At 48.6% G+C, this 12,717-nt stretch overlaps 1 protein-coding gene across 1 annotated transcript in view; it reads left to right on the top strand.

Moving 5' to 3' along the window:
- The window catches only part of Nmt1 (N-myristoyltransferase 1), a 30,479-nt gene extending 18,921 nt beyond the window's left edge, over positions 1-11,558 (top strand). Inside the window, exons 4-12 of the mRNA XM_051177826.1 lie at positions 981-1,099; positions 3,576-3,667; positions 4,793-4,909; positions 5,799-5,969; positions 6,712-6,820; positions 8,892-9,062; positions 9,454-9,621; positions 10,319-10,456; positions 11,200-11,558. Coding sequence (XP_051033783.1) covers positions 981-1,099; positions 3,576-3,667; positions 4,793-4,909; positions 5,799-5,969; positions 6,712-6,820; positions 8,892-9,062; positions 9,454-9,621; positions 10,319-10,456; positions 11,200-11,220 — 1,106 coding nt within the window. The 3' untranslated portion in view covers positions 11,221-11,558. The remainder of the gene's footprint in view (positions 1-980; positions 1,100-3,575; positions 3,668-4,792; positions 4,910-5,798; positions 5,970-6,711; positions 6,821-8,891; positions 9,063-9,453; positions 9,622-10,318; positions 10,457-11,199) is intronic.
- Positions 11,559-12,717: the final 1,159 nt, after the last annotated feature.

The following is a 12,717-nucleotide window of genomic DNA, read 5'->3' as shown; positions in this document are numbered from 1 at the left end:
TAAGTGACTGCGGACAATGGGAAGGTGCTTGTACATACCTGTAATCCAGCATTAGGAGGCTAAAACAGGAGGATTGCCATGAGCACAAGGCCAGCCTGGGCTACTTAACATTCTCCTGTCTTAAACAAAGCTTTGACTCCCTGACTGCCTGGCTTTCCTATCCAGCCTCACCTAGTTCCTCCTCTTCATCTCAGCCTCCCAAACTGTCCCACAGAGGGAGGGAGACTTCCCGGCAGCATCTGCCCACCAGTGAGTCAGCCCGAAGGCATTTGTAGGGCCCAAAGCACCAAGGCCCTGAGCTGGCAGTGGCAGGTGGCTGGCCCACATGGCTGGAAGCTGAGACTGGAAGGCCAAGAAGCCTGGCTGCTAGAAGCCATCATCTGACTGAGGAGTGAGCCCAGTATTTTGTTGTTCTCGACACAAAGGCAGCCTTGTTGCAGCTCCTTACAAATCTCCTCAGGTTAGGGAAGGGTGTCCAGGCTAGAACATGAGGACACTGTACCAACCAGGAGGCAGGAAGCCAGGTTAGCTATGATGAATGTTTGTCATTCAGGAGCCCAAGGGAGATGTACAAGGATTTCCAAAAATGAGCCACCTTGGATTCCAGATTATTCTTCTGAGGTTTTGCTATGCATTTGCCCTCAACTAGGGACCAAAGGTGACTGAAGAGAGTTTCAGGTGCCAAGTGTTCTTCAGCTGCAGAGTTCCTAGGGATGGGAAATTAGCTCTGATAATGTGATTTTCCTCAGATAGGGTCTCATGTAGCACAGCCTGGCCTTGAACTCACTGTGTAGTGGTACGTGACCTCAAAGTTCTGATCCTTCCGCCTCTGCTGAGTTCTAAGCATGCACCACTGTGTCCCAGTTATGCAGTACTGGGAATCACATCCAGGCCTCTGTACAAGTATGATGACCACTCTAGCTGCTGACCTCCAGCCCCAGCCCTCCAGTGAATGTTGACTCCTGGCTGTGCTCTTCTAGGTGAAGTGGTAAATACCCATGGGCCAGTGGAACCTGACAAGGACAACATTCGCCAAGAGCCCTATACTCTACCCCAGGGCTTCACTTGGGATGCCTTGGACCTGGGAGACCGTGGTGTGGTGAGTAGGCCTGACTTGCCACAGAGGAACTGAGCCACAGAGGGCTGAACAGACCCCGTCTGGTACTTTCTCGGGTGTGCCCCAGACTCCATACTAACAGTTACTATCTCATACTTGTAAGGCTGAAAGTTGTCCCCTCAAGTTCCCTATTATGGAGTCTATTTTTTTTTCTTTTATTCCTTTGCCATTGGTTTTATTTTTGTTTGTTTTGTTTTGCTTTTTGAGACAGGGTCTCTATTATGTAGCTTTGCCTGGTATGGAACTCATTCTGTGGACCATATTGACACAGAACTCACAGAGATAACTTGCCTCTCTGCCTCCCAAGTGCTGGGATTAAAGTCATCTGCCGTCACCTGACTGAAACTTGTTATTTTTATTTTTTTTATTGTGTGTGTGTGATGTATGTGTGTTGGCGTAGACATGCTTTGGCATACATGTGCAGGTCAGGAGACAATTTTGTGGAATCAGTTGTCTTCCGCCTTTATGACAAACTGAGGTCAAGCTTGAATGTCAAGTACCTTTACCCGCTGATCCATCTTACTGGCCCCTTTTTTACTTTTTTTTGAGGCAGGATCTAGGCTGGCCTTGAACAAGCAGTCAAGGCTGTCCTGTTTAGTGTGAGTTTGCATGTGGGTATTTGAGTGTCTTAGGGTTGTACTATGATAAAACACCACAAACAGAAGCAACTTGGGAAGGAAAGGGTTTATTTTAGCTTACAACACCTGGCTCACAGCTCCTTAACTGACTGGAAGTCAGGGCAGAAACAGGCTACTCTTTTTTGTTGTTGTTGTTGTTGTTTGGTTTTTGAGACAGGGTTTCTTTGTGTTGTCTTGGCTGTTCTAGAACTAACTCTGTAGATCAGGCTGGCCTTGAACTCACGAAGATTAGCCTGCCTCTGCCTCCCAAATGCTGGGATTAAAAGTGAATTCCATCACTGCCTGGCTAAAACAGGCTACTCTGAGGGATTTTCTCAGTTAATACTCCCTCTTCCTAGATATGTCCAGACTGTTGACAAAAATCAGCCAACACAGTGCATGTGAGTTTGGGGTATCCTCAGAGGTCAGAGGCATTGTACCCCCTGAAGCTATAATTACAGATGGTTGTAAGCTGGGTATTGAGGTATGAACCTGGATCCTCTGAAAGAGCAGCAAATGCTCTTAAACACTGAACCATCTGTCCAGCTCCTTATTTTTATTCTTGATATGGGGGGGGGGGGAGGTGTGCATACCCGTGAGTACATTTGAAACTGTGCATCTGTATGTTTGGTTCTTGTTTTGTGTATGAGACAGGGTCTAACTATATGGCCCTAGCAGGCCCGGAACTTGCTATATAGACCAAGGTGGCCTTGAACTCATGGAGCTCCAAGTCCCTACCAAATGCTGGGATTACAGTCATGTACCACTGTGCCCGGCATATGTTTTTGTTTGTTTTTGTTTTTTAAGATAAGTATCTGTTGGTATTGCAGATATGTAGGTATGTGTCACCAGCACCGATAATATGGTGCTAGGGATGGAACCTAGAGCTCTGTGCATACTGGACTAGTGGACAAATAATCTACCAGCTGAGTTACTTACTCCCCTAGCCACTTTCTTGTTTACCTTTGAGACGGTCTTGCTATATGACCCTGGCCGGCACTGACTTTGGGTCAGACCTCCTGCCTCAGGCAAGTCCACACCATCACACTGCTATCCTCTTGTTTTGACATCAGGGACTTGGGAATTGCAATCTCTTTCTCTGCAAGGAATGATGAAAATGTGAATAGTCCTGTCACCCTCCCTCTCAATTTTAAGAGCCCTCTGCCCTCAACTCTGGGCTCTAGCGTTCCTCTTGGCTCCCTCTACCAAGGACTAATGGCAGCTCCACTGCACCTGGCTTAGGAGTAGATCTCTTTGGGGAGAGCAGGGCTGGAGGATGGGAGATGGAGAAGGATAGCATGTGTGCCACAGTGTGCCTGTGGAAGTCAGAGGACAACTCTGTAAAGTTGTTTCTCTCCTACTTTTATGTGAGTTTCAAGGATTGAACTCAGGTGGGCTTGTACAATAAGTGCTTTTACTTACTCGGACCAGCTGAGGGAGACAGCTTCGAAGGCAGAAAAACGACAAAAGTCTTTTGGGCTAGATGATAAAAACCAAACTTGTTTGTTTGTTTGTTTTAATTTGGCAGTGATGTCCTGGGAGTAACTAGTTTCTTGACCAGCCCCCAAAAGCATAGTCACAGAATTGGGGATGCTTCCTCTGGTGGAGATGGTATTCTAGATGATGCTGTGTACTGAAGTCTGTGGCTCTGCCCCCTAGTGGTTCTGTTCCTTATTACACCTGTGGGTACTTGGTCTAGAAGAATCTTTGCCATGCCTGGGGTGAGAGATTTGAGGTGGTTTTGGTAATTAGTATTGTCCTTCTATGAAGCTCAGAGCCACAGGGCATTGGAATTGGCTTACACTGGGCAGAACACCTCAATAAGCTACTTTTCTTTGCAGCTGAAAGAACTGTACACCCTCCTGAATGAGAACTACGTAGAAGACGATGATAACATGTTCCGATTTGATTATTCCCCAGAGTTTCTTTTGTGGTAAGTTGTAAGGGTATTTTTATTATAATTTTATTTAACTTGTAAAGAGTGGAAGTTTACTTCTCATGGTTTTGGAGGCTAGAAGACCAAAGGATCCAAGGATCTGGTAATGGTCTGGTCTCCAGCTCCAAGACCTCTTCCAGTTTTAAAGGCAAAGAGATAGCAGAGCCACAAAGGAACATGGAGTTCTCCTTCCCCAGAGCCAGCCTTTGAATGGCAAATTGCTATGTGCTTGAGTTCCTGCATCATGAGACTTGCTTTAAGTGGTGCTTAGAGCCGAAACTTCCTTAAAATAGATTGGCTGAGGGAGATGGGCAGAGTTGGTATCCAGAAACAAAAATCATCTACCATACGGTGACCTTTTCAAGGGGAGAAGGGCAGATGAGACCTACTAAGATTTGAAAGAAGTTTTTTAGTATCTAACTGGTTAATGAGCATGCTCAGTTATAGAAAATAGTCTACCCTGGATCAGCCAACTGCTAGCCTGGGTTATGTTTAACATCTAAGAAGATAGAGGCATGAGGCTGAAGTGAAGTGGGATTACCCCAATGGATAGGGGAAGCAGAAAGCAGAGATGCCCGAGGGGCAGATAGCAAAGCCCAAGGTTTCCAAGTTAGTGGATAACCAAAAGACTACTGGCCTCCAAATGGCAGTCCTCTAGCTCAAGCTCTGAGATGAACACAAAGGCTAGCCATGGTGGCACCTGCCTATAAAACCAGCACTTAGGAGATAGAGACAGGCAAATCCCTGCATTCAAAGCCAGCGTGTTCTATATAGAGGGTTCCAGGGCAGCTGAGGCTACATAGTAAGACCCTGTTTCACAAAACAAAACAAAACAAAAAACACAGAACCTAGCATAGGGGTGTGCTTATGTTAGAACCAGGATGGTTACAAGTTTGAGGACAGCCTATTTCAAAAACAAAACAAAAAAACAATAAATAAGACTGGGCTGTGTAGCTTAGTGCCAGAGAACTTGCTAGGAAGTCTTGGTCCTAAAGAGAGTGTAATTGTGAACCCTAGGGAAGTGGTAGTCCCAGCTCAGGACCCAGCATGACTCTGGAGCAGCTCTCCTGGAGCATCCTGCTGTAAGCGCTACCACAGCTCCTGTTCTTACCTTTGTTCCAGGGCTCTCCGGCCACCTGGCTGGCTCCCACAGTGGCACTGCGGGGTCCGAGTGGTTTCAAGTCGGAAACTGGTTGGGTTCATTAGTGCCATCCCAGCAAACATCCACATCTATGACACGTAAGCATCCGTTCTCGTCACCATCTTGCTGGTCGGGGAGGTAAGGGAAGATGGCGGGGCCAGTGAAGTGGAGGCTTCTGTATGCTGGAAATAAAACCCATCCTGGGAACCGTGTGCTTTGACATGCAGCGTGGCCCTTTAATCCCAGCACTTGGGAGACAGAGGCAGGTGGATCTGTGGGATTTCAAAGCCAGCCTGATCTCAGAGCAACTTTTAGGCCAGCCAAGGCTACATAGTGAGAGTGTCCCTGAGTTGTAGCCAGTAGCCTTGTCTGTGGCCTTTGCTGAGGCCATCCACTTCCGAATTCCTGATCCAGTCACATGGTGACACGTTTTAGCAGCTTCAGAAATGGGCAGGAGCCAGTGTGACCCAGATTCAGATGGTCTCACGGTTATTTGCTACAGTCTTGTGGATCTACAGGCTGTAAATTCTTGTAGGAATCAAAATCTTAGAGGACCCGTCAGTAGGGGTATACACCTATAATATAAGCTACATCTTGGGAGGTACAGGAAGGAGGGTTGATGGCTCAGGGCTGGCCTGAGTTACTTAGCGAGTTCAAGATCAATCTTGTCTCAGATCCAGACTAGTCTTGATTTACTCTGGGGATTTTAAATGTTTCATCGTCTGCTGCAGGTGCAACTCCACAGGAGGTGCTAGTGGTACCTTCAGATGATGTGTTCTTGGGCTTCCCACTTCCCTTTTGGGTAGAGGATGTGAGGCGAGCTTGCCAAGTAGAAACTGGTAGTGGGTGGGATCCCCAGTAGTGACTACTGGGGTGCAGATGATAGCAAAATACACACCTTTGGGTGCAGGCACTACCTAATTGAAGATTCCACTCCCGCTGTGTGGGGAAAAGCCTTATCACTCAGCATTTTGCCTCCCTCTTAAGAGAGAAGAAGATGGTGGAGATTAACTTCCTGTGTGTCCACAAGAAGCTGCGTTCCAAGAGGGTGGCTCCAGTTTTGATCCGAGAGATAACCCGGCGGGTCCACCTGGAGGGTATTTTCCAAGCTGTTTACACTGCTGGCGTGGTATTGCCAAAGCCTGTTGGCACCTGCAGGTAAAAATTTCTTCCTGTGGGTCTTGGGAATGTAGGTGCCTGGCTGTAGCTGAGGAGTAATGTCCCTGAGACAGCATTGTGGATGGCTGGGTAGTAGCTGACCAGAGCCAGGTGGAGAACATTTTGGTAATGTAGGGGAGGGCGTGATTCAGACCACCTGGAAAGAAATTCTCAAATCAGGTTATCACCAGTTACAGAAGAGGGTTTTGTTTTTAAGGACGAGAGCAAACTTGGGTTTTTATAGAAAATGTCTTTTAAGTATTTGGCTCGGCATCAATGAATATTTTATGGATCAAAGAGAGCTTGTCTGGTCCTGTGTGATCTAAGGACAACCTCCACCTTGGGAAGGTGTTTGAAACAATTGAAATCTCTGCCTAGAGAACTGCAAAAATAATAACTCGAGGTGAACACAGAAGAGGAGGAAGAGGCGGGTAAGCATATCTGCAGTCTTCTGGGCCTCTTGTCAATCTTCCACTGACCTGGTTCCAGGAGCGGAGTGTGCTCCCCAGACAGCCATTCTAACAAAAGAATGGCCTTTGAAATGGAAAAAATAGGGAGAAAAAATTCTCGGAGGGCTCATGTCAGCTCTGACCCACTGGAGGAAGCTGAGCCTGTACCTCCAGAAAGGGGCTTGATGAGTCGCTCATGACACCTGCTGGCCATCTGGAGGTTCCCCTGCCTTTCTCCTAATGATTAGGACTAGCCAGAGTCTCCTGAGGCCAGGATATTTGTGTCCCTACAGGTACTGGCATCGGTCCCTAAACCCTCGGAAGCTGATTGAAGTGAAATTCTCCCACCTGAGCAGAAATATGACAATGCAGCGTACCATGAAGCTCTACCGACTGCCAGAGGCCAGTGGTGCTCTGGGGTGGCGGGCAGGAGCAGGGATTTTTGGGAGGCTTCCGTTCACTGGCCCCTAGCTGCCAGGTTCTATGTCTCACTGTCTACCATTGTTTATTTCTGCTTCATTTTCTTGGTTCTCCTGCTACCTGCTCAGAGAACACCACTGCTCTACGCTTTTAGCCTAGGTAAAGCCATCGCTAGAAATTGGATCTCCTTACTGGACCTTGATCTCTCTCATCTTTGTCTCCCAGAGACCAGTGTCCACTCCCTTCCACCGAGACAGCAGGGGGTATGCTGATGGAGCTTGTGTGAGAAGCCAGTTGTTTGTTTGAAACAGGGTTTATTTGGTAGCCTTGGCTGTCCTGGAACTCTCTCTGTAGACCAGGCTGGCCTCAAACTCACAGAGATCCACTGCCTCTGCCTCCCAAGTGCTGGGATTAAAGGCGTGTGTCACCAGTGCCCAGCAAGAAGCCAGATTTCTAATCCCTCCCCTGCACCCAGAAAGACACTGAGGGACTGTACAGTCTGGACTGATCAGGTCTTCAATTCTAGATCTCAGTCTGCTTGCCCACTTTCAGGGTCCTGAGCTGTGAACTCTTAATTCCCTCCACTGGCCTCACAGCACATCCAGGTAGCTGTCAGATCCCCTGGGACTGCAACTACAAGTGGTTGCAAGCTGTCATGGATTCTTGTACTTGAACCCATATCCTCTGGAAGAGTAGCCGGTGTTCTTAACCACTGAGCCATCTCTCCAGCCTCCCCAGGCAGTTGTCAATTATACAGAGTGCTTAAGGTCTGCTAGATGGAAGTGGTTGATCTGCACATGGGATTACTCACCTTGGCATGGATATGATACAGGGTTAGGGTCTTTGTCCTGTCTTGAGAGGGAGTGACATTGTAGTTACATATTGCTAAAACAGGATTAGAAAGCTGAGTGTGCTGTCTTGTGCTTGTGATCCCAGCACTCAGGACCAGGAAGATGAGGAGTTCAAGGCCAGTTTTGGCATAGCAAGCTTGAGCCCAGCCTGGGCTACATGAGACCCTGTCTCCAAAAAAACAAGGAGGTGTCTTCTCCTCCCCTGTGTCATTCCATACCTTCTCCCCCACATTCTAGGCAGATAGAGAGAGCCATATTCAGGTGATCTGGGATCCAAAAGAATGTATGGATCTCCCTGTATTTGGGTAAGAAGCCCTGTATAGGTATATTTTCAGGGTTTGAGAGGTCACTGTGGAGACTGCCATGATGAATGAAGTCAGTGAGCATTTCCTAGAGAGGTCAGGGTCATCAAGGAAGTTTGAAGGGTAGAGGTCCAGACTAGTTTTACACACATGCATTTATATGGATAAACAATCTCCAGTGGCATTCTCTGCCTCTGCCTTGTGGGTAGGATTGCTTTCCTATTTTCCTGTGTCTATATCAGGCTAGCTGGCCCAAGTTACTTTACATTTCTACTGTGGCTGCCTCTTTTCTCCCAGTAGAAGTGCTAGGAGTACAGATGCTTACATTATTGCATCCGGCTTTTACATGGGTTGTGGGGATTTGAACCCAGCCAGGTCCTTACACTTACACAGTAATCACTTCTGACCACTCAGCCTCTCAGCCACACTGAAGTTTTAGAAGTATTCCCTGTCCTGGTTGTGTCAGGCAGTGACTGGCATATATCATTGGTGAATCTGGTGTTTTCAGTTTGGACCAGCACTCCTGTGTGCACCAAGCCTCCAGGGATAGTCTGCTAGCCCTAGTATTTGTTCCATAGGATCATGTGGTTTCCTTCCCCTAAATTCACTTGGCTGTAGGGTAGCAGGTCATATGCTTTATGAAAAGGGAGGATAGGGAGGTCTATATTTTCATAGGCTAGACTAGAACCATATGGATATAAATGGATGCCACCGCCTCTGCCCCAGGCTTAGTCCTGCCAAGGAGCGAAGGGCCAGCCAGATTCCCAGAGGCAAGCTGAGTCTGGATGCTTCAAGGGCAAGGGGTGATGCTGAGGATATCCTGTGTTTCTCTCTTGAGGGTCTGTGTGGTCAGGCCCAGGGTGATAGGCACATCTGATAACATCTTTGTCCTCCTTCCAGACTCCCAAGACAGCTGGGCTCCGACCAATGGGAAAAAAGGACATTCCAGCAGTGCACCAGCTGCTCACCAGGTACTTGAAGCAGTTTCACCTCACGCCAGTCATGAGCCAGGAGGAGGTAGAGCACTGGTTCTACCCCCAAGAGAACATCATTGACACTTTTGTGGTAGAGGTGAGTTGGCCATTAATTCTCAGAGAAACAGCTAGGTTCCCAGAGAGCCGGTATTACTACGTTAGGCTTCCTGAAATCTGTTTGGTCATGGTTTGCATTTGTTGAAAGGGTTCCTTTGATTCCCCACCTCTGCTCAATACAGAATAGAGAGCACCACACCCCTTAATCAGGCGAGCCTCTGCCTCTCTCCTTGAGCTAGTATGGTCCACACCCACCAGGGTTGCTCAACTCACAGTCCAGCCTGGTTGTTCTCAAGAGCCCTTAGCCAGTGTGCTTCCTCTTCCTGCACATCCTGTCCCAATGTCCACCCATTCAGCTGCCTGAAAACGCTGTGAGGGTAACATGGTCTCTGCGTGTGTGACAATGCCTGTTTATTTACTCTTCCCTTCAGAATGCAAATGGTGAGGTGACTGATTTCCTGAGCTTTTATACGCTTCCCTCCACCATCATGAACCATCCAACTCACAAGAGTCTGAAAGCTGCTTATTCCTTCTACAACGTTCACACCCAGACCCCTCTTCTAGACCTTATGAGCGACGCCCTTGTTCTAGCCAAAATGGTGAGGAGTAGAGCATACGGTCCTGGGAGACTCAGGGGGAAGGCTTTTTTAGTAGTAGTAGTAGTGAGTGTGGCTCAGGAGTTTGCTTCCCAGAGGCTGGGGGGCCGTGAGCTTCCTTAGTTTGCTACTCTTAGCCACAAACTCCAGTCTAGAAGAGGGTGGGGAGTCACTGACCTCCTTGGGTGGGGAGCCTGACTGGGCAGCCTCAGGATTAGGGTTCTGGTGGAGGGCGTAGTTCCGTCGTCAGTCTTGTGCCTCTTCTCAAGGTTCCTGTGCCCTCCTGCACCCAGGCCAGCCTCTGTGGGCAGGCCAGTTCTCCATGAGAACACATCAACTTGGTGAGATTTTAGAAGTGTCCTTGTCACAGCCTCAAGCAGCCTATAAAGTGTATCATAGTCAATGCACCCTGAGACCCAGGAGTTGAGTGGTCATAGGGTTAGGAAGTTGATAGGAGCTGACTTTGGGGGAGGAAGAGGCTCCAGCTTTGATCCTCTCAGAGAGATACTGGGCAGAGGATGGGCTGTGAGTGGCCTGAGGATGATCTTGAGTACATCTGGGGACCTCAGCAATAACTGGATGTAGCTGGATCCTCTGAAGGAAATGCCCTATGGCTGGCTGCCCGTAGGAAAGCAAGGGGGAGGAGGAGGGAGCAGCCTCCCTGTCCTCACCTACTGTCATTTCTCCTGCTATCCTACAGAAAGGGTTCGACGTGTTCAATGCACTGGATCTCATGGAGAACAAAACATTCCTGGAGAAGCTCAAGTTCGGCATAGGGGATGGCAACCTGCAGTATTACCTGTACAATTGGAAGTGCCCTAGCATGGGGGCTGAGAAGGTATGTGTGTCACAGCCAGTGGCTGAGCCGCCAGTCAGGGAGCCAATGGCTCCAACTAAAATAGCTCAGAAGTACTGCATCAGTCTAGGCCTCCGGGGTTGGTGCTTAGGCCTTGATCAGTTGGCTCCATCTGATGACCAGACCAGCAGGTGAGGATGGACAGACGGGGAGCTTCCCTTCCCATCTGTCAGTGCAGGGTATTCTGTGCTGTCGGTTCTATCGTCACTACTCCTGGATTCGAGACAGGGTCTCACTATGTATCCTAGAACTTGCCATGTAGACCAAGATGACCTTGAACTCAAGTGTCAAAGAGATCCACTGCCTCTGCCTCCCAAATGCTGGGATTGAAAGTATACCATGCTTTGTTCTTTTTTGGATACACGATCTCACTAAGTTGTTCAGGTTGACCTTAAACTCACCCTGTAGCTCAAGCAAACTTTAAACTCCAGCCTCCTGCTCCCAAGGAGCTGGAATCACAGACCTGCATCGTCAGGCCCACGGTTTTGAGGAACTCATGAGTTGAGCTACCCATGGTTAGACAGTTGGGTTCTGCCTTTCCTGTCTTGGACTGCCATTCTCTTCTCGGTGTGGCTCTTTCTTGCCCCTTCATCCTGTGCACGGCATCTGCTCCCACAGCAGACATTTTCCTCTGACCTCAGTGGGCCTGAACCACAGGACTGGGGAGGCAGGAAACTCCTGGACATTGTCATCTCAACGTGACCTTTCCCCATTGGCTCTCCTAGGTTGGGTTGGTGTTACAGTAACCGTTGCCTGTGAGATTCTGGATAAAGCCACTGAGAATTTAAACCAGGAAACGGAACCCCACCACTTGTTGGTCCAACTTTCACAAATGTGAGATCTCTGGCAAACAGAACAGAACTGAACCGGCTTTACCAAACCGCCAGCGAACTTGACAATTATATTGCAATGGCGTAGGCTGCGTGATGTCACCTTTGGCCATGTTTCTGGTCTCCCTGTTTTCAATGAATAACATCCTCGTGCAGCCATGATCAAGGGAATGTAACTGCTGAACCTAGCTCGTGATTGGCATATTATGGAGTTAACGGGTGAATAATAAAAGTATATATATTATATATATAAATATTTTAAATATCTTTCATGTTCCAAATGTACAAGGATGTTTGATCTCTAATGAGAAAGAAGCTGAATCCAGTCATTCTTCAAACTTAGAGCCCAAGGACAGTGGCAGACAGACAGACACATATTGGCATAGTTATTGTTTCTTCAGGAGCAGGTGTTGTTCTCGGGGAGCAGGAGCAAAGAAATCTGGGAGCCTCATCCAGTTCCCCCTTGGAATTGGCTGCCCAACTGGTTTTGAACAAGGTGGGAAGGTGGAGGGACTCAGGAGAAGGCTCAGGTCTCCAGGACCGCAGGACAAGCTCCTGGGGTGGGGCTGACCCTGAGCCGAGGCCAGACTACTGCATTCTGAGACTAGGAAGTGGTGACAGTCATGGCCACACTTCGTTAATCCAGTCCCTCTCCCACCTCCTGGGCCTTCTCCTATAGGAGAGTATCCAACCAAGTGACTTTAAAGGCTTTTGAGCCGGCTGGTGCCAACTTTACAGGTGTTGTGTTCCTGTGAGACTTTGCCTTCACCGCCTACGATGATTGGCTATTTGAAAGGGACCTTGGACCTCCTTGTAGTACCTGGAATCTTGTGGAGACTATATCAGTGCAAGCTGTATCTAAATCTTCTTAGTGCAAGAAGGGAGTATCCCAGGGAGGCTGAGCAGGGGTGGTGTGGCGATACCCTGGCCCTTCAGCCCCAGCCCCTGCCTGTGCCTTCCAACCCATCAGCCATCTCCTTCTGTGGTCCTTTATCCCCTTTCCAGGGTGTGCAGTCCACAGTGGCAGCAAGAGACAGTAACTAGAGGCGATCTAGGCTTGGCAGTATTGTCACTGCCTGAGCTGCTTTCACCAATGCTGTGTGGATTTTTGTGGTGGCATTGATGGTTATTGTTGCTGCCAGTTTCTCCAGAAGTAGTCAAACCCCCGAGCACGTGGCTGCCCATGTGGGCATTCTTCAGTGGTGTTGAGCCAAGTGGCCTAGGAGGTACTAGGTACTGTCAGTAAGCCACATTCAGCTTCCTTGTAACTTGTGCTCTAGGAGAAAGCCTCATTGTTACCTTGCTCTCTCTCCTCTTGGCATCGGGGCAGGGGGAGCTTGTAGGGGAAAGAAGCCTTAGCCACGAGCCAGGTTCAGCCTTGTCCCCTGAACTGAAGCTGTTCTGCAGGCGAGC

Source organism: Phodopus roborovskii, unplaced genomic scaffold (assembly GCF_943737965.1).
Source record: "Phodopus roborovskii unplaced genomic scaffold, PHOROB, whole genome shotgun sequence".
NCBI classification, from domain to species: domain Eukaryota; kingdom Metazoa; phylum Chordata; class Mammalia; order Rodentia; family Cricetidae; genus Phodopus; species Phodopus roborovskii.
The sequence above is the reverse complement of the archived record's forward strand: the minus strand, read 5'-3'. Positions and strand labels throughout refer to the sequence as shown.